Genomic DNA, 27,477 nt, shown 5'->3' on the forward strand with positions numbered 1-27,477 from the left:
TCAACTTTGGGAGGCTGAGGCGGGCAGATCACCTGAGGTCAGGAGTTTGAGACCAGCCTGGTTAACATGGCAAAACCCATCTCTACTAAAAATACAAAAATTAGCCAGGTGTGGTGGTGGGCACCTGTAATCCCAGCTACTTGGGAGGCTGAGGCAGGAGAGTCCCTTGAACCTGGGAGGTGGAGGTTGCAGTGAGCCGAGATCCTGCCACTGCACTCCAGCCTGGGCAAAGCAGTGAGACTGTCTCAAAAAAAAAAAAAGTGTCGCTTCCTGGGGGAGTCCTTGGATGCAGTGAGGAGAGGCCCTGAGCTGTAGCCACATTATGAGCCAGGCGTGCAGAGTGGACCCCAGCCCTGGCTCAGTGACCAGCCTCCACTGTACCACGGGACCCCAGGCTAGGATTTTCTCTAAATATGTGCCCACAATGGGCTTTCCTCCAGATATGACAACCTTAGGGTGTTTTTCTACATGGGCACTAGCCAGTAGAGACCTGCAGTGGGGGCACAGAGAATGGGGATTCTTCAAGGGCACTGGTGTTTATCATCTTGTGTTAATGCCGTTGTCCAGGAGCTTAAGTGAAATGGACCACATTTCTTTGTGTGGAAACCCAGAGTTACAAGGTCATTGGCATTTTAACACAGCATTTTTATTGCTTTTGAAGGTTTCCCTAGAGCAGACGTCATTCTGTTGCACAGATGTGTCATTTTGGCATTATAGAAAGTTGCAGTTAAAAACGCTTTCTCCAAAATAAAAAGACAAACGAGATACAGTTGAAGGCAAAGGAGGGCAGGCTTTAGAGGGATGGGGTTGTTGCTTTTGCTGTGCATCATCCTTGATCTAGCAGTTACGTTTTGGTAGTACTGCTTACCCCCAATTTGTAGAAATCCTTTTGAAATCCAGATTACTGGGGCCCCATCTATCAGGAAAATCAAATCCCAACCCTTCAGGAGCCTGAGCAAGAAGACTGAACCCTACTGGCTTAATTAGGATAGCTGCAGAGAGCTGGAAGCTGACACAAAACTAGTTGGAGCAGCCCTGTTTGTCTTAAAGCAAGGGGGGTGGAGTTCCAAATGCTGGAGAGGGGCATACAGTGGGTTCCCCCATTCTATGAGCTTAGTAAACCCAGGAGACAGGCACCCACTGTGGAGAACTGCACGCTTGGTCGAAGGCTTCTTGTAATTTCTTAAGGGTTTCATCAACACTATTATTGACCAGTGAGAGGTCAAAGTAGTGAGCGTACTGGCTGCGGATGGCCTCAGAGTCCTTCTGCAGCTGCTGCAGGGCTTCTGTCTGCAAAGAAGAAAGCCACAGATGAAGCAAGCTGCACCACCCCCAGCCCAGAGAGGCCAGTGACAGATTTTAAAGAGCAATTGTTAGCGCTGCTCAGCTGTGCATCATACTTGAAGAGTCAAACTTGGAAGACATTGTGAAAGAATGTTAATATAGGGCATGAAGAGGCAATCTCAAAAGACCATGGCAATTCTCAGAGGATCTCAAGCTAACCCTGACCAATCAGAGCCCTCTGGAGAACCAATAGCTATGCAGAGACAGCATGGACTTCACCAGCATCTCCTATTAATGCCCTTTGAACATGGAAGAGCCATTTCAACGAGCACCAGAGCTGCAATACTAAAACAAAGATAAAGGTGATTTTGTTTTGTTTTGTTTTGAGATAGAGTCTTGCTCTGTGGCCCAGGCTGGAGTACAGTGGCACAATCTTGGCTCACTGCAACCTCTGCCTGCTGGGTTCAAGCAATTCTCGTGCCTCAGTCTCCCGAGTAGCTGGGATTACAGGCATGTGCCACCACATCTGGCTAATTTTTGTATTTTTAGTAGAGACAGGGTTTTGCCATGTTGGCCAGGCTGGTCTCGAACTTCGGACCTCAGGTGATCCACCCACCTCGGCCTCTTAAAGTGCTGGGATTACAGGCGTGAGCCACTGCACCCAGTCAGATAAAGGCGATTTCTAATCCCAGAGCACACCTGTAATCCCAGCACTTCGGAAGGCCGAGGCAAGATGATTGCTTGAGCACAGGAGTTCAAGACCAGCCTGGACAACACAGTGAGACCCCATTTCTACAAAAAACAAACAAAATTTAAAAATGTGTGTGTATATATCTCACGACTCTTTCTTTGACCTAAAACCAAGCAGCCATGAAAGACAAATCATGTAACTACATAAAAGTAAAAATGTCTGCATAGCAAAAAGACATGCCAAATTGGGAAAAAAAAAATTACAGCTGATATTACAAAGGGCTAATTACCCTAATACAGACTTCCTATACATCAAAGGCCAATAACTCAGCAGAAAAATGAGCTAAGGACATGACCAGATAATTCTCAGAAAAGGCAATACAAATTGCTCTTCATATGAAAAAGTACCCAATCATCTCTTTTAGTAAAAAAAAATGAGATACCATTTTTCCCGCCAGTAGCCTGGCAAAAAAAGAAAAGACAACATGCTACAGGCAAAGAGAAACAAGCACTCTCACAGGTGGTTGGAGGGACTACAAATCCTGAAGGAGTGTAGTTTGGCAGTCCCTGTCCAAATTCTAAGTGCATGTGCTCTTGGACCCAGTGATCCTACTTGGGAGTTTTTCCTACAGATATATTTGCACACATATGCTATATGCACGGGCTACTGATTGCAGTATTCTTTATAATCAGTGTTTGAAAGCAACCCAAATGGCCATCAACAGGTGAATGGTTAAGTAATTACACATGCATGCAGTAGAAGACCATGCAGCTATTGAGAAAAATAGTTCCTCACACCCTGATAGGGAAAGGTGTCCATTGTTCAATGAAAAAGCACAGTGTAGCAAAGTGCATGGGTAGGGCTGGGCAGAGGAGCAGGGTAGGCTTTTCAATATATTCCTGGCCCCTCTGTCTTTCCTCACAGCCATACTGCACCCCAGGGCAGGTTCAGTGCCACCTCTGTCCATCACAGCTTCCCCTGCCAGAGCCTGCATCCCACCAGTATCAGGATCTGCTCAACTGTCCATCTCTACCCCTGGAACTGTGTGCCTCTGGGACAATGACTGGGTCTGGTTTGTTTTGTCCCCATTACCCGTCATGGGCACCGGCCTAGGTAGTGGTTTAAGAGCTCGAATGAATGTGCATGCCCTTTGGCTTCTTGGCCCTGGAGAAGAAGCCCAGCTGGAGCTGTGACCTCCAGCCAGCACTCTGGCCAATGACCTGGACTGAGGTCCTCGTCTGGGCAGGCCCGGAGAAAGTGAATTCCTACCCAACCCGCACAACCTCTCCTCACCTGAGTGCCCTGGTCAGTAGGTGCAATGAATACAATGAAAGGTGAAAGTTCTGCTGTCCGAACAATTTTCAGGGTCTAGGAAAAAAAAAAAAAAAAAAAAAAAAGAAGGGGAGGAAGGAAGAAAAGGAAAGTGAAAACAAAAAACAAAACAAAACAAAAAACCTACATAGCTGTCGTAATGGATTCCTTCTAAATAAGCAGCTTTGAGCTTTACCCCAATACTACTTTCCAGCTTTCCCAGTACTACTGTTCTTGTTCCAGGCTGACCCCATTAAAAGTGCTGAAGCAATCCTGAGCCCCCAGAAGATTCCCAAGGAGCACTATCTTTTTCAGCACTCTGTTTGCCATCCCTTGTGTGGCTGAGCCCATCCGTCCCTGCCCTTCCATGCCTACCCACCTGGGGCTCAATGTCAAGGATGGCAATCTTGTCTTGCTTATGAATCTGGTGCACTGTTTCAAATTTGGTGCCAAACATGTTGCCTTGGTAGCTGCCAAACTCCAAGAACTCATTGGCAGAGATGTTCCTTGTCATCTCCTCTGTTGAGATAAAGTGGTACTCCTTCCCATCTTCCTCACTCTTCCTTGGCGGCCGTGTTGTATCTGTGTACAAGAGCCCAGATCCCTGACAAACTCCAGGTCCTCACCCTTTCATGAGGGCTTGGACCATGGTTGTCTGTATTGAAACCCTAGCTGCCTTTGGTGCATTGACTTTAATACAGGGGTTCCTGAAGAGCTGATGCTCGAAAGTGATGTACACCAGGAAATCCCTCCATCTGCCCAGGACACATTCAATTTTTAAGGGGCAAAGCCTAACATAGAAAATTCCTATTATCATTTTCCCTAGATGAAGTTACATCTCTCACACTTCCAAATCTAGGAATATTGAAACTCAGAAATGAAAACAGCAGAAAATATTTTTAAAACAGATCTATAGACTATGCTCAGGATCTCTTGGAAATATATTTAAGGTTTCCTTTTCATGACTTGGAAAGAAGAGTACTTTGGTTTACTCTCAGCTCATGTTGTTAAAAATTGGACTATTTTCTATTACTCGTATAAATTGTCTAATCAGTAAAATATGCTCCAGATATTGTAGTTTGAAACACAATCCTCCCAACCTCCCCTCTTTCCATCTTCCATTGACTGTCTACTTTGCCTCCCAGATCACACTTGTCTCTCACCTGGCCCCTTCTCCTCAATCTACAACCACGTGTGATTCTCTTGAAGGAGGAGCCTGTACTGGTTATTTCTGCTTCCCCACTCACTCCTGGGGCCATTTGCTTTCTGCTCCTAATGCGAACCTGGAATAAGTCTACGTCCCTCCGGCAAGGAGACAACTTTCAATGATCCATGTGTAAAAAAGCAAAATGAAGAAAGAATAATAAAAAAAAAACCTAATATGAGGTTTAGAATCTGGTTTTCTATTTTGCTTAGCAGTACAGTAATTCCTCACTTAATATTATTATCAGTAGGTTCTTAGAAAATGTGAGTTTAAGTGAAATCACATGCAGTTGGTCCTTGAATAACACGGTTTAGTTCAACTTCATTTCATTGTATTGTTGATGAGTAAAAAAACTGTTTCTTGTTATATGTCATTTCACTTAAAGTCACAGTCTTCGAAGAGCCTATTGACAATATTAAGCGAGGAATGACTGTATTTCTTTCTGGGAACATACACAACTATACCATGCAGCATCACTTCTGGGAATGGAAGAGTTATCAAATTCACCTGATCACTGGCGCTACTCTTCTCCATATCTAGGACTGCTGTTGAGATAGTTTGGGCCTTTCCTAGGCACTGCTTTGATTTAGAAGACATTCCATGAAAATGAGAGGCAGCCTGAATATGAAGAGTGGGATAGCCAAGGAAATCTACCAAGGACATCCACTCAGTGGACTATAAAACCATTCTCAAAGAGAATTAGGCAAATTGCAGGGGAACATGAGAAAATGTTTAAAAAGTAAAATGACAAAGTTATATGTATAAACTTTAATACTTAGTAATTTTTAAGGCGGTATAAAATGTTTACTACAGCTTCTGTTATGTAGACAAACAGCACGAATAACAATAAGAAAACAGTTATTCTGTTAGGTGGAGGAATTGTGGGCACAAATTTTTATCTTTCCATATTTTGTTTAGTTTTAATAATCAAACATTTAAAATAAAATAATTTTAAAAAATAAAATAACACTATGGTATTTCAGATGGAGAGTGGTACTGTGATAAAAAGTGCTACTGATGCCCTGTCCGCCTGTCACCTCCCCTCCACAGTGCCTATGAGCTACTTACATGGGGCAGGGTACACAAACTTCTCCGGATTCTGGCTGAGCAGGGCATTCTTAATGTGGCTGCGACCCACCCCACTGGCTCCTGTGTAGAGAGAGAACATCTTTTGGAAAGCGGGGAGAGGAGCAGGGATCGGGGATAAGATACAGATTTTCCTCTCTCGGCACTCAAAGCTGCCAACAGGTGAACATGAGTTCGGGTTCCATGTGGGCTGGAGTCAGGGCCTTTAAGCTGTCAGAAGATTTGGGGCCACCAAGGGGCTTCAGGTCCTTTTTTCCATTTCGGGGAGAAGGCTCTTTCTGAGGACTAAGGGTTGGGACTCAGAATGTAACTGTCACTTCTGCAGAGGAGCCAGCGAACACAGGAGGCTTTCTGGTTATTTTCTAAAATTTCTTCAAAATTAATGGAACTGAATTTAAGCCAGTGTTTTTACTAGAAATTTTACCAAAACCTTAATGTAGATCCTCTAACCAACTAAAGTTTCAACTCTAAAGACAGGAAGGTGAGCAGCCCGCCAGAGGCAAAGCCTACATACCTGGGTTTGAAGCAAGGACTTACTCTGTTTCAGGTCAGAGTCACTGCTTGGGGGAAGCTTCCAAGGCTTATATGGGTGACTGACAGTTCAGAATACTAACAAAATGCTAGCGAAGCTCTCCAACATATTTGCTTTAAAAAGCATATCACTGCCAGTGGACAGATGAACAAAGAGCAAAACCTTGTTTCGGACCTGCCAGCATGAAACCTAACCAAAGAGAATTCGTTGCTAAATAGTAGAGAAACTTATAAGGTTTAGTTTCACTTGTGAGGTGGACCCAGATGGGGTGCATGTGAGGATTCAGAAAATTCCTTACACCTGCTCTATGTGGAGAACCCAAGAGACCTCACTTATTTTCTTCCTCACTGCCTTTTTCTGGGGTGGGCACATGATGCAGGCAGGAAAATAAAGACAGAAATGTGCAAATGAGAAGATACCGATCAGCACCAGGGTCTTCCTCTTGAATGCAGGGAGCCGAACGACTTCCTCGTAGGAAACAACATCCAACTGATCAAAAACTAGAGACAAAGAAAACCAAGCAGTGTTCATTTCCAGAGCTGAGAAGAACAGTGTTCCACACTCTGAAGTGGGAAAGAACCTCACGATATCTCAACAAGCAGGGAGGAAGTGACTAGAGATGAGGCTATTGACCCAGCTGCTCAAGATGGAGACCTGGTGTCATCCTGACTCTCCACCCCCTCACCTGCTCACAACCCAAGACTGCCATGATCATTCCCTGGCTGGTGGTGTGCATGTGACATCTCAGAAAGAGAAATGCAGATGGAAAGCTGACCGTGTGAATTCTCTGCTCAAAACCCTTCACTAGCTCCACAGTCTGTAGTACAAAATTGAAAACGCTAGGGAGGGTGCACGAAGCTCCTATGACCTGGTCCTGGCCTCTCCCTCTGGCCTGTGTTCTTGCCCCACTTCTCCTCTCCCACCACAGATGTTCTGGCCACATCTACTTCTGTGTGAGGGGTGGGGTGATGAGTAGGTGTAGGCAGACCACTAGTCCTCCTTTACCTCCACTGGTCTGACTGCGGCAAGCTTGTGAAGATGGATTCAATAAAAAGAAACCAGAAGAAATTATATGCTTTATGTAGAATGTGCCTTCCGCTGCACACTGCACCACCTCCCCTTTTCTGCTGGTTACAGAGACTGGGAAACACACGAATGCTGGAGGAGCCTGGGGCAAGAAGGCTCAGAAAGCTTACTCGAGCTGTGCTTGGCCAGATATTTGTCTTTGTACTTCTTCTTCTTCCCAAAGGGACTGCAGCTCGGGGCTTCGCTAGGAGCTGACTGAGCTATACTTGCCACTCGCCTGGTAGGAAAAGACAATCAAGGGGTCAGCTTTCCTCCCCCTCCCCTCATAACCCCCTAGTCACTCATTCCCTAATGCCCTTCACTCTCTGAGTGTCCGTTACAGTGGGACATAATGTGTGCAAAGCGCCCCATACGCTGTTTGGTGCATCTTGCACTGTGCCCTGCCCTCAGTCAGGGACCTGGCCCCTTGAGTCTGTGTCATCCAGTACCTGTCAGCACATTCTGGACACAACGCACAAACAACGTGCTTTCTTTGGTCTAGACCATCAAGGTCTCAAACCTTTATGACCCTAAGAAATACACTGTACATTGCAAGCCAGTATTATACATACATCTATAAACAAAACACATACACACACCCCACATATATATATCTAAAACAACTGCTTCACAAAACAATAACTTGTATTACTACATGTAATAGATTCTAATATTTCTATTCAATGTCAACCCCACAAGGGTTGTAATCTTTACACTGGGGTAATTTTGCACAGGCAGAGGGAGGCTCAGTGTTGGATATGTTATAGGTTGGAACTGTTTTGTGAATTTTTTTGGGAGCAATCTGACTCAGGGACAGGAATTATTTTTTCTATGTACCAGAAATGTGCCTAAAGGACACATACTTAAATGTGACTGTTTTCTGCAGGACTCCAAGGAAATCCCAGAAACAGTATGGCTGGTAGAAGTGCACTAGCTTGGGAGATAGGAGACCAGGGAGGGCTCCGTCCCAGCACTGTCACGTGCTTTGTAACTATGGGGAAAACGTTTAAGGAAGCAAGAGGCCCACATAGGAATGAAGAGCTATTTGGGCTCCCTTGCCTGTAGTTGCCTCTTTAACCCTCCCCCACCCATTATGCCAGGAAATCTAGGAGGTCTCCTTGGTCAAGAAACAGAAACTACAAACAAAATGACAGATTTTCTGAAGCTAAGTTATTTGTGGCAGGCACATGGCCCTTCCGCCTGCACAAAAATGGCTCACCATTCCTGTAGTTCAGGGGAAGGGATCAATCCTGCTGACTCCTTGGAGGAGCCTTCCACCCGTCCCTGCCACCAATTGCTGTCATCCTTGTTGATAATCTGGATAATGTCCCCAGTAGCAAACTTCAGTCCCGCCTCCTTGCAAGGGATCAGGTTGTCCTTTTTGGGATCATAGTCAAACTGCGCTCTCATGAACACCTAAAAAGAAGGCAAAAGGAACTGCAGGCGGCAGCTTCAAAAGAAACACCAGCATCAGAGCATGTCCTGCTGTAAACAAATTGGGTCAAGATACACAAATCTGACAAGAATCTTACAATTTCTCTCTGCAACAGAGATGTAAAAACGCCAAACAAAATATTAGCAAGTCAAATTTAGCTATGTATAAAAAGTATAATAAATCACACCCAAACAGGATCTAGTTCAGCAATATAAGAAGGTTTACTACCTGAAGGCCAATAAATTCACCACATTAACATAAAAATGGAAAAAGATCATATGATCCCCTCAACAGATGCAGAAAAAGCCTATGATAACATTCAAAACCCATTCAAGATTAAAATTCTTAGCAAACTTGGAATAGAAGGGAAGTTCTTTATTGTGAGAAAGAATACCTACAAAAACCCTACATCCAGCGTCATACTTCTCAGTGAAAGATTAAAAGCTTTACCCCCTTTTTTTTTTAAAGGACATGGGTCTTGCTATGTTACCCAGGTTGGTCTCGAACTCCTGGGCTCAAGCAATCCACCCGCCTTGGCCTCCCAAAGTGCTAGGATTACAGGCGTGAGCCACCACACCTGGCCAGCTTTCCTTTTAAGATGGAAAAATAAACAAAAATGCCTGCTATCATCACTTCCACTGAGATATGGTGCAGATGCCTCTTTTATCCAAATTGACATGCAGGTTTGGCATAGGGATAAACAAACAGTACAATGGAAAAGAATAAATAGGCCTGTAAATATCACTCATGACAAAAGTGATGGTGTACAGTAAATGATACTGGTTCAATTGGTATCCATATGGAAAAACTGGAATCTTGACCTCTTACCTTACAATATGTATAACAATGAATCCCAGATGGGTTGTGGATCCAAATGTGAAAAATCAAACAAGTAAGCATTTAGAAGAAAACATAGGAGAATATCTTAACCTTGTAGTAAGTACAAACTTTTAAAACAAGACGTAAAAAGTGCTAATCAGAAAAAAGTGGTAGATTGGATTTCATTAAAATTGAGAGTTTCTAGTCATTAACAGGAACCATGAAGAAAATAAGCCACAGAAGAAGAGAACATACTTGGGATGCATATGACAAAGGACTCTTATCCAGAATATATGAGGAACTCCTACAAATCAGTGAAAAGCCTTGAATTGGCATCTTACAAAAGAGGATACCCAAGTGGAAAAAAAACATATAAAAAGGAGTTTACCCTCACTAGTCATTAGAGAATTTTTAGAATCACAATGTGATACCACCATCAGGATGGCCAAAGGGCGAAAAAAAAAACCAAACAAATCAGACAATGGTAAGTATTGGTGAGAATATAGAATAACCAGAACTGTCATACTATGCAGCTGGGGATGTCACATGGTTCAGCTACTATTTGGCAATATCATCTAAAGATGAAGACACACATATACTACAACCTGGCAATTCTACTCTCAAAAGAAAGGCATTTTTCTCCATTTTTCTGTTAACGTGGTGAATTCATTGCCCTTCAGGCAGTAAATCTTCTCGTATTGCTGAATTAGATCCTGTTTGGTTAATGGCAGCACTACGTAAGACCAAAAAAGCTGACTGAATAAATTGTAGCATGTTCATACAATGAATGAATGAGAATGAAGCAATATAGGCGATTCTCATAAACATAATACTAAGTGAATAAAATGAGACACCAAAGAATTCATACTGCATAATTCAATGTTAATACATTTCAAAAAGGGGCAAAACTCATCCCTGCTGTTAGAAGTCAGGGTTATGGTGGGCCTTGAGGAAACAGGCATGGTGGGGCTGGGGGCGGTGGTCTTAGGCTGCTGGCATATTCTGTCTCTTGAGCTGGGTGCTGGTTGCATGGGTGTGTTCAGTTTGTGAAAAATTCATCCAGTTTTATACTTGTGATGTGTGCCCTTTGTTGAATATATACCCATATATGCCAAAACTTCAATTTAAAAGTTTACTTAAGAAAATTATACCATCATACTACAAGTAACCTGCAATAGAAACTTCAGATGTATTCTTTTAAATATCTCCTTCTTCCACATTGACTTGCCATGGCCCTGTCCAATCTATTCCTCTACTGGCTGATGAGCTGTGTGCAAACTGGGAACCATTTCTCTTTATGTCACCTCCATGTTCTAGCACAGTACTTTGTACATGGTAGATCCTCAATAAATTGTCAATGAGTGCTCAACAGATTCTATCTTCTTTCTTTCTTTACTTCGCCACTATCAATCACAGGGCTTTATTATTGCTATTTTAAAAGTTATTTGCCAATTTGCTTGGTGAAAACTGGTGTCCCATGCATATTTCAATTTGCATTTCTTTGATGACAGGTAAGATAAAATATTTTTTTCATATGTTCAACGCTCATTTGTAGTTTTCGTCCTGTGAATGATCTCTTCATTCCCTTTACCCATTTTCCTCTTGGAGTTGTATTGATTCCTTACCATCTGTAGAATAAGATTACCCTCTCCCTTCCTACCTGATCACTAGCAGCAAAGGCTCATTCATTCTCTACTACTGTCGTCACTATGTTCTCCCTTGAGGAAAGGGGAATGAGCTCCTGTATTTTATACCAGGCAGGGAATAATGGGACCCTGAGCCAAGCAGCTACACACTTGTGAGATACTTAGAACTTATCCCTTATAATCAAATTTCAAAGAATACAAGACAAATGGCCCAACTCCTGCCATCATGACAACAGAGAAAATGGTGCCCACCCACCTGTAGTGCAGGAAGACGGCTTTGCTGGTTGGGAATTACTTTTAATGAGATCATTCCTTTGGTTTCTTTCTATTTAAAAAAATGGACATAAAATTGTACAGAAAACTCAGTTGAATGATGTGATCATTCATTCAAAGTCCCAGGTTTTTTTCCCCAACAACCATCTTTATATTTTGAGATTCTGTAGGACAATTCCTCCTTTAATACAAAAGTATCATGTGCCCCATAAAGCAGCATAACAATATGAAGACATGCAAAGAGTAACAAAGAAAAGCTAACTAAAGACTTTTCCGAGCTGGGCACGGTGGCTTACGCCTGTTGTAATCCCAGCTCTTTGGGAGGCTGAGGTGGGTGCATCGTCTAAGATCAGGAGTTCGAGACTAGCCTGGCCAACATGGTGAAACCCCGTCTCTACTAAAAATGCAAAAATTAGCCAGGCGTGATGGTGGGTACCTGTAATCCCAGCTACTCGGGAGGATGAGGCAGGAGAATCGCTTGAACCCAGGAAGCGGAGGTTGCAGTGAGCCGAGATCGCGCCATTGCACTCCAGCCTGGGTGACAGAGCGAAACTCCATCTCAAAAAAAAAAAAAATAAATAAATAAATAAATAAAAACTTTTCCTCCCCAAAAAGTCCCGAAGAAGTTCCTAAAAATGAACTATGGCACATATATATCCAAGCCTTTCCCTATACCAATAAAAGCATTACAAATATTTATATACATTATACATATACATACATATGTATTGTTTGTTTTTAACAAAATGGGATTCTACTATACACATGATAACTTGCTTTACTTCATTTGGCATTACTTCATGGAATACCAGATTGATGCTCCGGGTTATTTGCCCTGCTTTAGAATTTTATGAAATAAAGGCAGAAAATTATCATTTCTTACACAAAATAAAGACTAGCAGTGAAAAGAGCCCCCTCAAGAAGGTACAAATACTTTGACAGAAAGACAAGGTCACTGATACCAATGTGGATCAGCACTTATGGAGACAATGGAAGGTCTTCATCTAGCATAGAAAATACCCACCATCGCCTTCTGCAGCTGATCCACTGAATGATTAGTCACATTTGTGCCATTGATTTCTAGGATCTCATCCCCCACGTGAAGAGAGCCTGCCATGAAATGAAAAATCAATCCACAAAAGAACAAAGGTTCAAACAGGAGCTGTTGATGTAACTCAAGATACCACAGAAGAGAAACCAGGATTTACAGCATGTTATGAAACAGATTGCGTCAAATACTCAGGATTGAAAACATTTGACTTGACAGTTTAAGATGGTCTCATCCTCCTTGGCCTCAGTAGTCCAACAGCACAGTAAAACACCTTGTCCTCAAATTCCTGGAACTAGAGTGGCTACTGACTCCAGACTATGATACAGATGTATATACTAAAAAGAATAACAAAGCAAGGCAAAGAACTCAGTACTCCTCTTTCACCAGCAAGCTCCGTGTTTCTTTGTTGTTTAGCTCAAACCCCAAAATGCTACCAAATGGTACTGCTGTCCTTTCCGAGTCTAATGCAATGGGTGGCATGTGGCAATTGTTCAAATATTAACTACTAGAAAAATATTGGTATAAATAGGTGTGAAAGAAGGCTCAGATAGAGAGATGGTCGCACTGGGCAATTCACATAGAGATCTTATCATGTAGTGATTCTACAGAGCCAGTTATTAAGCCACAAAAAGTCTCTTGGCACACTCACAAAAATGCTACCAGTTTGGAGGATTGTAAGCTTCATGCCCCACACCACTGAACAGGGAGTAAATTATTAATCCCTGAATAAAACCCCACCCAGAGCTCCCACAGAGCACCTTGTCTATGGATCATGCCACCGTGAAGAATTCTGGCCACTGTACAGGACTGTTTTTCATTCAGCTTCAGAGTGATTCCCTGAAATAAAGATAATGGCATGATAAGCTTTATTTTAAGGTCTTTCTGAGGTTACTTTAGAAATAACTTATGGCAATTTCGCAGGAAAAGCATTTTCTATTTATACTCAGGATAGTCCTCAGCTAGAACAGGCATGAAGCCTGCTTTGAGGAGGAATTTGAGATGAGGATGAAAAGACAATATTGGGGTTGGCCAATTCCCTAACTCCATGAGCAGCCTCCTTCACTGGGCCAGAAGAGTCACTGGTGGGCAACAATAGGACGAGGGATTACCATGGGCTCCTCTGTGACCTTCTCAATCTGTATGAGTCGCACTTTCCGCACCTCCTGTCCCTTGACTTGGGCAGGGCTACCTGGGGCAGGAGACCCGTTGGTGTACATGTCCTCGGTCACAGTATTCAATGGATGCGATACAGCCTGTCAAGTCAAAACAACAAAGCAATGTATGAAATCAGGAGCAAGGCCCACAGTCAGTCCACAATCTGCAATTCTAACATTCAAGAGGCTCTGAAAACTTATTTCATAAGTTTGGCCTCATTCTTATTTGAATTAACATGAAGCTGTTTGTAAGCTTTATTTCTCCAACTTAATAGACATGTTAGCCAAGTGTGGTAGTATGCACCTGTAGTCCCAGCTATAGTCCCAGGGCAACAGAGCGAGACCCTGTCTCTAAAAATAAGTAAAACAGACATGTTTATCTAGGTTGCTGCAGAAATATTAATGTGCCTTGATTTACATGGTGCTCCCCTGGATCCTACTTGGGAGATTACATAATATATAACAAAATTAGAAAGATTCTGAATCCTGCAGCACCTCAGGCTCCAAGGGTTTCTGGCATGTCCCCTTCTCCTCTGTATTTCCTTGAACAACCTGATGCTCTCAGTCACACAGCAGCAAAGGTAATTCAGGTTAACATCAGTTTCTCATGAATCACCTCTTAGGCTACAAAGAACTTCTACCTGTAGAATTAGGTGCTTAGGACTGGGCCCCAAACCACGGTGATGACAATAATACATTGCCACTGTGACTCCTTCCCCTAATCTCAAAGACAGCAAAGCTAAATGAGTTACTCTACCAGGCAGCAAGACCTCTTCATTATAAATCTAAAGTGATTTAAGGCACTGTGGTAAGAAGAAAGATAAAAGACCAATGTAACAGAACAGAAAGTGCAAAAACAGAGCCACACATTTATAGTCAGGTGACTCTGCAGTGAACTCAAGCCAATGACGTGCATGCTGAAGCTTTCAGGGGTAAAGTGCTCTGATATCTGAAAATTATTTGAAATACCAGGAAAAAAAGGTGGACAGATGGGCAGTTTTTGGATAGAAATGTGATAAAGCAAACATAGCAACATGTTAATTGTAGAATCTAGGAGGTGTGGCTATATGGGTGTTACTATAAAATTCTTTCATCTTTTTGGCGCCATTCCAAGAGCAGCCAGTACCCTTTAAAAATGTTATAAAATTCAATTTTGAACCATTTGAGCTTAATCTGAAGACTTTATTTTCCTTTACCCATAAGTGTCTCTACATGTTAGGAATGAGCATTTTCAAAACTGAAAATTTAACATTGACACAATATTGTCATCTGGTCCTCAGTTCATATTTAAATTTTGCCAACCCTTTCAAGAATGTCCTTTATAGCTATATATTTCTTCCCCAGTACAGAATCCAATCTAGGACTTTTTGGTCCCAGAATCCAATCTAGGACCAGAATCCAATCATGCATTTTTCACATTTCCTTACTCTTCCTTAATTTGGAAAATTTCTTCTTTCATGACCTTGACATTCTTGCAGAGTACACACCTGTTATTTTGTAGATGTCTCTCAGTTTGGGTTTATCATCTGATGTTTTTTTAAAGATTAGATTGGGATTTTGCATTTTTGGCAGGAATTCCAGGAAAGTAGTGGTGTGCCCTTTCCAGAACAACACTATTCTTAAAAGCCCAAACCTGAAAATACCCCAAAAGTCCATCACCAGTAGAATGGATAAACTGTGGCATATCCAGTGGATATCCCACATCAATGGGAATGAATGGCTACTGCTCCACCACAACATGGTGGATCACCTGTGGATCACTCACAGGTGATTGCTCTCTTCTCCTTAAAACACTCCTTCTCAGTTTGCTTTGCTGGTCTTTCCTCATCTTACTGATCTGTTAATGTCTAAGAAGCCCAGGGCCTGGGGTAAGAGCAATCACAATGGGGAAAAACTATGGAAACCTCTGAAAACGCTCCCTTCCCACCCCAGATAAAATATTAAATCAAAAATAATATAGCCACCTGGAGGAGGAGGAGGAGGAGGAGGAGGAGGAGGAGGAGGAGGTATATGCCTGAAGTGGGCTTATGGAAGGATCTGCTGAAAATAGAGGATAGCTGCATTCCAGTCATACCCAGAGGTGACCCTCAAAACAGTAAGGAGGGAAGATCTTCCCAATAGGCAGAACTGTGAGGAGTGTGCCATTCACTGTGTGGGGAAGGAGAAGGGTCCCTAGAAGGGAATACATGTATTCCTGAGCAGTGTCCACTGGCCTGCCCAAAGCCTAGAAAAGGACTAGAAGACGAGAGACAAGGAAGTCTGGAGTAGAGGCTTACATCATTTCTAAGGGACTCTGATTTCTAAGTAGAAACTTTGATAAGATAGTGAGGTTTGGGCCAGGTGCAGTGGTTAACACCTGTAATCCCAGCACTTTGGGAGGCCAAGGTGGGGAGATCGCTTAAGCCCAGGAGTTTGAGACCAGCCTGGGCAACATGGTGAAACTCCTGCCTCTATAAGAAATTTTAAAATTAGCCGGGTGTAGTGGTGCAAGCCTGTGGTCCCAGCTACTCGGGAGGCTGACGCAGGAGGATTGCTTGAGCTCAGGAGTTGAAGGCAGCAGTGAGCCACGATCATACCACTACACTCCAACCTGGGCAACAGAGGAAGACCCTGTCTCAGAAAAAAAAAAAACAAAAACAAACAAACAAAAAAAACACAACATGGTGAGGTTTGAAGTAATGTTCACTATCAGGTGACCTCAATGAGGGAAGTACTGAGAAAGAGAAACTGCCTTGTCTAGCAACTAGAAACTGCCTTGTCTAGCAACTAGAACTTCAAAAAACTCACATGACACCAAGTCATATGGCATTGCTGTTATAACAAAATTGTCTAAGATAGGCTTATATTAAAAAATTGACTTATGATACCTGGGATACACCATGCAGGTATGAAAAGGAGGTTCTGAGGGTAATCTTGAAGATTTATTGTTAAGCAAAAAATAATAATAATGTGATGAAGGGTATATTAGCTTCATCATAAAGAGTGAAAGAATGATTATATTCATATTTGCTTAAAAATTCATAAACTGGCCAGGCGCAGTGGCTCACACCTGTAATCCCAGCACTTTGGGAGGCTGAGGTGGGAGGATCACTTGAGCCCAGGAGTTTGAGACAAGCCTAGGCAACATAGTAAAACCTTGTCTCTACAAAAAATAAAAAAATTAGCCGGGCATGGTGGTGTGCACCTGTAATCCTAGCTACTCGGGAAGCTGAGGCGGAAGGATTGCTTGAGCCCAGGAGGTCAAGGCTGCAGTGAGCTGTGATTATGCCACTGCACTCTAGCCCGGGTGACAGAGTGAGACCCTGTCTCAAAAAATAAAATAAATAAAATAAAATAAATGAAAATACATAAACTATGTCTGGAAGGAGACATAAGAAACAGTGGTTACTTCTAGGGAGAGGAACTGGGTGGCTATAAGATGGGGTGAGAAGGAAATTGTTTTCACTGTGTATCAAGTTATACCTTTCAAATTATGTATTATGTGCTTGTGTTACTTTAATAAAAGAAATTAGTAAAAGAAGTTTCCAAAGTGATTGGGACTCAGGTTCAAGTACTTGTATGGATCTTGTCCTGCCTCAGCCTTGACCCTGTTTAAGGTGAGGAGGGAAATAGAAACCCACAAAAAGTCATCAGGGTTGAAGGATTTCTTTCTCTTCTTTACTTTTCTTTCTTTCTTTTCTTTTTTATTTTTTTTGAGAAAGAGTCTCACTCTGTCGCCCAGGCTGGAGTGCAGTGGCGTGATCTTGGCTCACTGCAACCTCCACCTTCCGGGTTCAAGCGATTCTCCTGCCTCAGCCTCCAGAGTAGCTGGGATCACAGGCATGTACCACCATACCTGGCTAATTATTGTATTTTTAGTAGAGATGGGGTTTCACCATGTTGGCCAGGCTGGTCTCCAACTCCTGACCTCAGGTAATCTGCCTGCCTCGGCCTCCCAAATCTACTGGGGTTACAGGCATGAGCCACCGCGCCTGGCCAGGATTTCAATAGCTTTCTAGAAGACAGAAAGCAGATGGAGGAACGACCAAGGAGAGTTGAGACAGCTAGAGCCTAGAATGTGCATACCGGAGGCACCAGCCAAGGGGATAACTGTGCCCTCTGCAGAATACAACAGATTCAGGGCTCAGAGACCCCCAAAAGAAGTGAGGCTTGTGGTTCTTGTCTCATTGGCCAGAACTGTGGAACACGGCCGTCCCAGCTAAAAAAGAGGCTGGGAAGATTAGTTTAGTTGAGCATCTTGCCATCCCAAACAAGATCAGGGATCTATAAGTGAGAAGTGGGATGTTGGATCGGCAACCAGTTATAACAATATAAAAACCACTTACTGATTTTTACTTTTTAGAACTCACTTAGAAACAAATCATGAAACAAATAACAGACTGTAAATATCACCACCATGACAATATTAAGGTACATATGTACATGATAGGAAGTTGGCAGGTAAAAAGGGGAGAAAAAAATGAAGGGAAGAGACCTGTAATCTTGTTCTGTTACAAAGTGGGGATTCAAGAAGTAGTATCTGCATTGGTTGGACAATAAATGAAGGAATGAATGCATAATTTAAAGTTCCAAGCCAGGTGTGGTGGCGTGTGCCTGTAGTCCTAGTTACTTGTGAGGCTGAAGCAGCAGGATTGTTTGAGCCCAGGAGGTCAAGGCTGCAGTGAGCTATGATAGCACCACTGCACTCTAGCCTGGGCAACAGAGTGAGACCCTATTTCCAGAAAAAGAAAAGAAAAAGCTCCAAGGGTAACCACCAAAGCAGAAGTTGCAAACTGTTTTATTTCAACCACATGTCTCTGTTTTGTTTAGTAAAAATCAGGGGACTATAACTTCTTTTTTTTTTTTTTTTTTTTTTGTTGAGACAGAGTCTTGCTTTGTCGCCCAGCCTGGAGTGCAGTGGCCGGATCTCAGCTCACTGCAAGCTCCGCCTCCCGGGTTCACGCCATTCTCCTGCCTCAGCCTCCTGAGTAGCTGGGACTACAGGCGCCCGCCACCTCGCCCGGCTAGGTTTTTGTATTTTTTAGTAGAGACGGGGTTTCACCATGTTAGCCAGGATGGTCTCGATCTCCTGACCTTGTGATCCGCCCGTCTCGGCCTCCCAAAGTGCTGGGATTACAGGCTTGAGCCACCGCGCCCGGCCAACTTCTTTTTAAAGTACCGGAAAATCTGGCACCGCTCTCCAGGTGGCCCCAGCTCTCACATTCCCTACTGATGCCTCATCCAGAAGCCAGTGTTGGCTACCGATCATCCTACACTTGGGGTGTTATTTTTCTTATACATAAGAGTTTTCACTCACTTGGTCCATGTAGGTTACACTAAAAGCACGTCTAGACTTGCCCCTTTAAAAATCATATACATGATGGAAAGGTACAGGCCCATGAAAAGCTAAAACAATTTTGAAAAACAAGACAGTAGGAAGACCCAGTCTGCACAGTTTTGAAACTGACTGTAGTATAGTCTCAATAAAGACTACATGGTATAGACACGCAGATCAATGGAACAGGACAGGGAACCCAGAAACAGATCCACAGAGATATGCCCAGTTGATTTTTAACAAAGATGCAAAAGCAACTCAATGGTGCTGCAGCAATTGGAAACTCACTGCCAAAAAGGGAAATGCTGACCTGAACCCTACCTTCTAAAATGGATATGGACTTACATGTAAAGTGCAAAACTAGAAAATATTTTTGGAAAAAATAGAAGAAACTTGTCAGGATCCAGAGCTAGGCAAACAGTTCCTATACATGACACCAAAAGCAAGATCCATAAAAGGGAAAATTGGTAAATTGGACCGCATCAAAATGAAAAACTCTTGTTCTGTGAAAGCCCATGTGAAGATTATGAAAATACAACAAGCTACAGACTGGCAGAAACATTTACAAAGCACATATCCAATAAAAGACCGGTATATAGAATATAAAAAGAGAGTACTCAATACTCAACAGTAAAAACAATCTAATTAGAAAATGGGCAAAAAACATGAACAGATATTTCACCAAAGAGGATATATAAAGATGGCAAATGAGGATATAAAAAGATATTCAACATCATTAGCCATCAGGGAGAAATGCAAATTAAAAAAACAATGATATGTCACTACACATCTATCAGAACAGCTGAAATAAAAAATAGTGACAATACTCATAACTGGTGAAGCTGAGGGGAAATTGGGCATCTCATACATTGCTGGTGGGAATGTAAGTGATATGGCTTCCTTAGAAAATAGTTGAACACTTTATTAAAAAACCAAACACGGCCGGGCGCGGTGGCTCAAGCCTGTAATCCCAGCACTTTGGGAGGCCGAGACGGGCGGATCACGAGGTCAGGAGATCGAGACCATCCTGGTGAACACGGTGAAACCCCGTCTCTACTAAAAAATACAAAAAACTAGCCGGGCGAGGCGGCGGGCGCCTGTAGTCCCAGCTACTCGGGAGGCTGAGGCAGGAGAATGGCGTAAACCCGGGGGGCGGAGCTTGCAGTGAGCTGAGATCCGGCCACTGCACTCTAGCCCGGGCGACAGAGCCAGACTCCGTCTCAAAAAAAAAAAAAAAAAAAAAAAAAAAAAAAACCAAACACATAACTACCATACAACCCAGGGATGGCACCTAGAGAAATGGAAATTCATGTCCGCTCAAAAGCCTATACATGAATGCTCATAACAGCTTTATTTACAACAGCCAAAACCTATAAAGAACCAAAATATAGGTGAACAGTTAAACTGTAGTACATCCATACCATAGAACACCTCTCAGCAATTAAAACAAAAAACACTATTGATAGTAAAACAACTTGGGATCCATCTCAAAGGCATTATCCTGACTGAAAGCAAGCTAATCTATCTCAAAACATCACATACTATATGATTCCACTTATATAACAGTCCTGAAATGACAAAATCATAGAGACATTGAACAGAGTAGTGGCTGCAAGGGGTTGCGGGGATGGAGTAGGGAGGAGGACAAGTGTGAGTATGAAGCGACAGCAGGAGGGAGGTCTTTGTGGTGATAGAACAGTTCTGTATCTTCATTGTGGTGGTGGGTAGAGGAATTTTATTTTATTTTATTTTATTTATTTTTTGAGGCAGAGTCTTGCTTTTGTTGCCCAGGCTGGAGGGCAATGGCACGATCTCAGCTCACTGTAACCTCAGCTCACTGTAACTAGTTGAACTCCTTCAACTAGTCCCCACGTCTCCTCATTACTGACGTATCATAGGAGAAAAGATATGCAGAATTCAATCAATTCTCCTGCCTCAGCCTCCCGAGTAGCTGGGATTACAGGCATGCACCACCACACCCAGTTAATTCTGTATTTTTAGTAGAGACGGGGTTTCTCCATGTTGGTCAGGCTGGTCTCAAACTCCCAACCTCAGGTGATCCACCCGCCTCAGCCTCCCAAAGTGCTGAGATTACAGGTGTGAGCCACCATGCCCAGCTATGTTATATTCTTCTTATCCAGCTTTATTACAGTGATTGCTTTTTACATGTCAGCCTTTAAATTAAATTAAAGACTCAGCAAAGCTTAGTAAAGGCAGAACACATTCCAGCTAGAAAAGTTCAAGAGTTGCTATCCCAAAGGTTGGTCTTTCAGATGTGCTTATCCATCAAGATGTTCCTCTTTGCGATGACTAAGAGTCATTATCACGCTTACCCAGAAGTTGCAAATGATGACTAAGAAAAACGGAAACTTTCAACGTGGTAACTAAAGTACACACTTGCAACAATAAGTTTTCCAAAAGCAAAGCACAATTTTCTCCCCCATCAACTTGTCCCTGAGCCACCCTGTCTTCATGAGACTCTCAGAAAGGGAGGGTCAGCTTCTCTGAGACCTCATCTTACAGAACTCCTTCAACTAGTCCCCACGTCTCCTCATTACTGACGTATCATAGGAGAAAAGATATGCAGACATATACTGTAAGTGACATGAGTAATGCTGAACAAATAATAAAGGTCAAAGGTACTAGATTCTATTTCTCAGAGGTCACTTCACAACCTCCACATCATCCCCTCAAAGCAGCCACCATCATCTCTACTGGATACAGGAGGCCACAGAGCTATGGCAGGCCTGCCCCTGACCAGTGACAAGGCAGGGCGGAAGTGGCTCTGTTAAGGATGACTGCTGGGATTCAGGAGGAGCCAGGGAATAAACACCCACCCATGACTCCATGTCTGGCCTTTGTTCTGCCGCATCTGGCCTTTAATCAGACAAAGTGCTGGAGTGGCAATGCCTGCCGCTCTGAAAGCCCCTGCGGAGGAAACATCTGCAGGGTTCAAAGGGCAGAGGCAGTTGCTCAAAGGAAGTTGGAATTTAAAAAGAGATGAAAAACAAACTGGGTGGGGGCAGGTGGTAGTGGGGGTAAATAGAGCAGGGGCAACTGAAGTTGGCTTTCTAATCCAAACAATTAGATTAAGTGACAGTGAACATAGGAAAGAACAAACATTTGCTCAGCCTACTGTTAGGCTTTTTGCCAACTGCTCCCACGTGGAGACTTAGAAAGCCAAGTCCAAGACGGCGAGAGGATGCCAGACAGCTGCCCAGCAAGCCCTGGCCCCAGGTGCCCGCAAATTCCCTCTCTTTGCATGGGCAGTATCCTATTCCACTTTGGGAAAAAAACAAGAGAAACTGAGAAAGCCAAGGGTATTCTGAAGTATTAGAAAAGGATTAGCAATGTTTAACCACAAATGAGAGGAATTAGGGAGAGAGGAAGGCCTAAGAGCCAGGATATTCTTGCAGGTACTGTAAAATCATACATTAACCAGGTGCTTTGCTTCTCAGGTACTAAATCCATCTGGGAACACACACATCAACCTAAAGGCCAAGTCTCTAGAGATCCCTTTCCAACGAGCTTTATCTACCCCATGCTTTCAGTACACATGCAAAGGCTTTTGCTTTCACTGGGCCGGGACGGAGGTGGGGAAACAACAGGAAACTCAAGTAGCACCGGTCCACACAGAAGAAACACAAGGCTGCAGATACCTGGTGCTGAGTCCGCCATTAAACCAGTGCCAGAGCTGTGTGCAAATAACAACACTCGTTAAATCAAATGCTCATCCCCATTCTATGGTCAATATTTGAAGACATGAAATGGTTCAGAAACCTGTCTGAGCTTAAAGGATGAGTAAGCCTCAGACTCCAGAAGTTAAACTATAAGCATGGACTTTGGAGTTTGTGCAGGTACAAGGAGAGAATGCAGGTGCTGTGTCGCTCACATAAAGGCTGCCTCTGCACTGTGCAGAATATTCAGAGATGATGACAGGTGCTAAGGAGGAAAATAAAGCAGAAAAGGCCTCGCAAGGAAGATAACTTTTGAGGGAAAACCTATTATGAGTTTTGTTCATGTATATTTCTTCATATGAAAGAAAAAAAGAAAAGCAAAACTCTATGTTATGAAAGTTCCTCTTCCCCTCCTCTGGCGTCACTTCCCCTACCCCAGCCAATCTTGGAAATATGGCTATTTATTTTTGCCTTTCTACACTCCACACTCAGAGTTCTTTTTTAGCAACGTTGAAAGGTTAGAGGCAATTCACTGCTTCTGAGAAAACTCTCTGCATCGACTAATTTTGTCTCCCCTCCTGACACTGTCTCAGGACATTTTTGATGGTCACAACTTAGCGGCGAGATATTACTTTTTACAACAGAATTATCAGACCCAAAATGTTAACAGTGCCCAGGTTGGCAAACTCCAATTTAAGGGAATTGATCTTAACCTGAAATATCTGTTCCTGATATTCTATTATACTTCAGTGTCTTGAGTAGGGAGAACAAATGAGTTAGAAAAGAATAGAACGTTCATGATGAAACTCGAATCTACTTAGCCACAATAAAAGCAGATTCTTATCTACAAGGTATCCTAAGCCCTTCTGGTGTTGAAAAAAAAGTCATGAAAGGCCAGGGATGCTGGCTTATACCTGTAATCCCAGCACTTTGGGAGGCCAAGGCAGGCGGATCACCTGAGATCAGAAGTTTGTGACCAGCCCGGCCAACATGGCGAAAACCCATCTCTACCAAAAATCAAAAATTAGCTGGGTGTGCTGGCAGGTACCTGTAATCCCAGCTAGCTGGGAGACTGAGGCAGGAGAATCGTTTGAAAGTAGGAGACAGAGGTTGCAGTGAGCCAAGACCACGTCACTACACTCCAGCCTGGGTGACAGAGCAAGGCTGTGTCTCAAAAAAGAAAAAAGAAAAAAAAAAAAAAAAAAAAAGAACAGAAGAAAAGTCATGAAGTTCCTGGAACTGAAGGATAGGAAAGGCAGACTGGCTGAGACCACACCACATACTGGGGAAACTGGGCAGAGGATTGCATAATTTGAAAATTACACTTTACTTTCTAGTATCAGGTCTGTGAAAAGAGAAACCTTGAACAGAAACATTTCCTTTGCAAATGAAACAGCAAGATCCAAGTCTGGAGCAAAAGTTCTTTCTCAGGTGAAATTATAACTAGTCAGAAGCAGAGTCAGTGATCATGCACACCATAGACTCGACCTCCTCCCATCGCAGAAGGTGCCACACCTGGCATGCACCTTGGTGTCTGTGCACAGGCTATTCCCTCTGCCCGAGTGCTACTTGCCAGTTACAGCCTAGGTACTGGGAAATGCAAGAGCCCCACCGTGCTGGGTGCCCCTCCTTGCTCCACAGCGCTCCACGCCTGCCTCTATCACATCACCACCACACTACTCTGTATTTGTTTCTATGTCTGTGTCCTTCCTTATTTGCCTCCTAGCTCCAGCAGCAGACCTGGAGTAGGCAACAAACAACACTGCGTCACACTCAATGACCACCAGCAGGGAGTAATGCTGCATGTGATGGCCCTAAGAGCCAAGAAACAGGTTTTCTTAGTGGAAATTTGCCTGGAGCCTGACTTATCTGTTAGGTGATTTTTTTGATGTGGGATAGGCCTAAGTGAATTTTCAGGGATTCGCAACCTATTGCTTCAGGTCCTGGGGAAAGTGTTGCTTCAAACAGGCCCAAAGAGGAAAGCAGTAACAGGAATTTTACAACTACTTTTATGTGCATTAATGGGTGCTACTGTGAAGAACAAGGCCAGAGAGAGCTAATAAAATTAGTTTCTCCATCAACCTGCCTAGACCACATTGAAAAAAAAATAGTTTATCTAAGGAAGGAGATATACTTAAATAGGGGAGACAGGCTACATTCAAACCTATTGCAAAATTATCTTTAGACAATATTTTTTCAGTATTAAATGTGGATTATAATTGGAAGTGAAACTTTGTGTTTTGAATTGGTAGCCTTTTTCCATAAAGTGACACCTTTAATGAAACTTTCAGCAAAATAATTTTATAATTTCTATTGAAGCCAACAACTTCCTCACAGGTTTTCCTGCTTCAACTCTTGCCACTATAGAAAACCTTTCTGACTGCTACTACTGGGCAGGCAGCTCCTAGGGGATACTGAGTCATTATCCTGGATGTCCCAGTGTGGCTCAAGGTCCTTGTCAAGTATTACCTCACGTAAATGTTGCCACAACCTTCCAGACTTGCCAGTTTCATAAAGGAGAGAAACCTAAGGTACAGAGAGCTTCAGCAGCTTGCCCAAAGCCACGTAGCAAGTGAAAGGCAGAGCTTGGTGCTGCAGCAAAGACTGGTAAGAGCCCCAAAGGGAAGGTGAACCTAAAGAAATAAGAAGCTGCAGGTTTGTGGAGTCAAGCCACACTTCATCATGTGAAGATTCTCCCTCAGATGCTCACTTTGGCACAGCTGGATGCTATTTCATTCAGGGATTTAGTAAGTTTTCTTATTTGATCTTCTTCAAATCCTTTAATAAAGACCAAACAAATTAGCTAACTGGTAGACTATCTCCAATATTATAGTATAAACTCAAAGCCCCACAAAACATGCTGTTTACTCAGGGGGTGTGCCCACAACATAACACTGGTGGTGACAGGGCCTCTTTTCGAAAAGGCAATCTTTCAAGCATGCCCATAAGAGAACACATAGGTTTACATAAGAACCCCGACACAAAATACATCATACTGTAGGATTCTATTTATATAAAATTCCAGAAAAGGCAAATCTATAGTGATAGATCAGTGGTTGCCAGGTTCCAGGTGGAGGAAAGTGACTGACTGCCAAGGCCCACAGGCGAACTTTCTGGAACCCTGAAAATGTTTATTCTTTGTCATGATTGTGATTGTCGTTACATGACTGTATACATTTGTGAAATGTCATCAAACTGCACAATTAAATTTCATGAATTCTACTGTATGCTAACTGTACCTCAATAAGACTTCCAAAAATAAATAAAGAGATTTTAAAAAAATAGTTGAGGCTCAGCCAAGTGAGTACTGACTGTGGGGAAGAAAAAAAATTACAAGTCCAAGTTCATGGGGAATCAGGTAACAGAACTTGTAATTTTGTCTTGTCATCTGTATAACAATAGCATCTTTCACGTCTGTATTATTTCTGCACTCATGTAAATCCAGGCTGTTGCAATCCGGATTTGAAATGACAGGCAGGTGTGAATGCCTCACTCCGAGTGGAATATAAAGGGAAAGGCAATGCGGCGCAGCAGAAAGTACACTGACCTTTGACTCCGCAGACACAAAATCTAGCCTCAGTTCTGATGCCCATTACTTGTTTCCTTGAGTTAATGCCACTCAGCCCAAAGAGTCTACAGCTCTACTGTTTGCCTTACGTTGCAGGGATCTTCAGTTTTCTCATCTGTGAAATTGGAGGGTTACTCTAAATCCCAAATGTCCACCTCTTCAGTCATTTAGTAATTGAGGCCTTGCAGTCTAGGAAGGATGTTCATGCTGTGACTTCTAAGCTTCTGCCTGGCTCTCTGGTTCTCTCTGGACATTTTCCCCTTGGGACCTGGCCAGCATGCTGTGAGGAAGGCCAAGCCACAGGGAGAGGCTGCTGGTTGATTTTCCGGCTCATGGCTCCAAATGAGAGCCAGCATCAACCTCCAGATGAGTAAGTGAGCCGTGTCCCCACCTGACAGACCCTGAATGACGACCACCTTGCTGGGCCCAACCAAAACGAACTATGAGAGACAAGAAAATGCTCAGTGTTGTAAACCAGCGAGTTTGGGAGAGATTTGCCAGCAACAGATAAGCACAACCTACCCTTAGGGCATCTTTGAGGACACAGGTTAATAGCTATTTACCAGCCATCCATCCCTGGAATCTGGATTCCTTGTTCCACCCGCAAATACACACTGGCCACCCTCTTTGCACCACAGCACAAGGGGACCTGCCTAAATGAAGAGGAACAGTGAGTGAGCTGTTTAGAACCAGAAGCTGGCTTTTACAATCATTTGTGCGGATCCAAACACAAGTACTTCAACAACAACCAGGCAGACCTACTCCTTGATGTGTTCCTTAAAGACTTTCTGTTACTCTGACTTCCGTCCACGAGGAAGTTTTCCTTGACCTTAATAAGCTCATTGTCCAGGCCGCTGTCTCTCCTGATTTCCAACTAGAAGGACTGCTGGGGGCAAGGATCCACTGCACCAGCAGCCCGGTAGGAACCCGGCCGCGCGCTGGCCTTGTCCCCACCCCGCTGGCTATCGCGGCCTCCGGCCTATGGCCAGGATCCGCAAGGTCAGGCCCCCCGAGGACACGGCCCCAGACAGGGAAAGTCCCGAGATGAATAGCCGAGCCCCGGCCCAGTACCCTTGAGACTCGCGGAGCCCGCTCACCTCTGGCCGACTACGCTTCTGCAGCAAGTGCTCCAGGTAGAGGTCGGAGAGCGCCGTGTGCATGCTGCCCCCACTCTCGCCCTCGCTCGCCTTGAGCGTCATCTCGCAGAAGCTGGAACACTGGAACCCAAGACAGGGCAGCGCTGAGAATGAGAGGGCCCGGGGCCTGCCGGGCTGCAGAGACCGCGGGAGACGCGGTGCGGCTGGGCCAGTCACCGCCCAGCAGGCGGTGCGCCGGGCGGGCGTGGACGGAGCTCCGCCCACGCTCCA

The 27,477-nt window shown here is 43.6% G+C and overlaps 1 protein-coding gene across 2 annotated transcripts; it reads right to left on the reverse strand.

Annotated features, from left to right (window-relative positions):
- Nucleotides 1–624: 624 nt before the first annotated feature.
- Nucleotides 625–27,477, reverse strand: MPP1 (MAGUK p55 scaffold protein 1). 2 transcript variants are annotated; one of them, XM_050775459.1, is made up of 12 exons: nucleotides 27,208–27,477; nucleotides 13,507–13,650; nucleotides 13,156–13,234; nucleotides 12,371–12,456; nucleotides 11,330–11,398; nucleotides 8,393–8,589; nucleotides 7,305–7,411; nucleotides 6,528–6,608; nucleotides 5,559–5,639; nucleotides 3,666–3,868; nucleotides 3,269–3,343; nucleotides 625–1,290 (listed from the first exon to the last, which is right to left on the reverse strand). In XM_050775459.1, the coding sequence occupies exons 1-12, from the start codon at nucleotides 27,307–27,309 to the stop codon at nucleotides 1,114–1,116; spliced, it is 1,401 nt and encodes a 466-aa protein (XP_050631416.1). In that variant the 5' UTR covers nucleotides 27,310–27,477; the 3' UTR covers nucleotides 625–1,113. The 2 variants fall into 2 exon arrangements, with proteins under 2 accessions (XP_050631416.1, XP_050631417.1); XM_050775460.1 differs by lacking the exon at nucleotides 11,330–11,398 and having other exon boundaries at nucleotides 27,208–27,446.

The sequence above is a fragment of the Macaca thibetana genome, chromosome X (assembly GCF_024542745.1).
Source record: "Macaca thibetana thibetana isolate TM-01 chromosome X, ASM2454274v1, whole genome shotgun sequence".
Classification (NCBI taxonomy): Eukaryota; Metazoa; Chordata; class Mammalia; order Primates; family Cercopithecidae; genus Macaca; species Macaca thibetana.

Bases quoted from the DNA above. Each gene is read 5' to 3' on its own strand.
- MPP1 (XM_050775459.1), bottom strand. From the start codon at position 27,309: ATGACGCTCAAGGCGAGCGAGGGCGAGAGTGGGGGCAGCATGCACACG. The intron at 6,609-7,304 runs GTAAGCTTTCTG...CTTTGTCTCTAG, and splicing joins TCTGGCCAAGCACAGCTCGA to TTTTTGATCAGTTGGATGTT. The intron at 1,291-3,268 runs GTGAGGAGAGGT...TCTTCTTTGCAG, and splicing joins CTACTGACCAGGGCACTCAG to ACAGAAGCCCTGCAGCAGCT.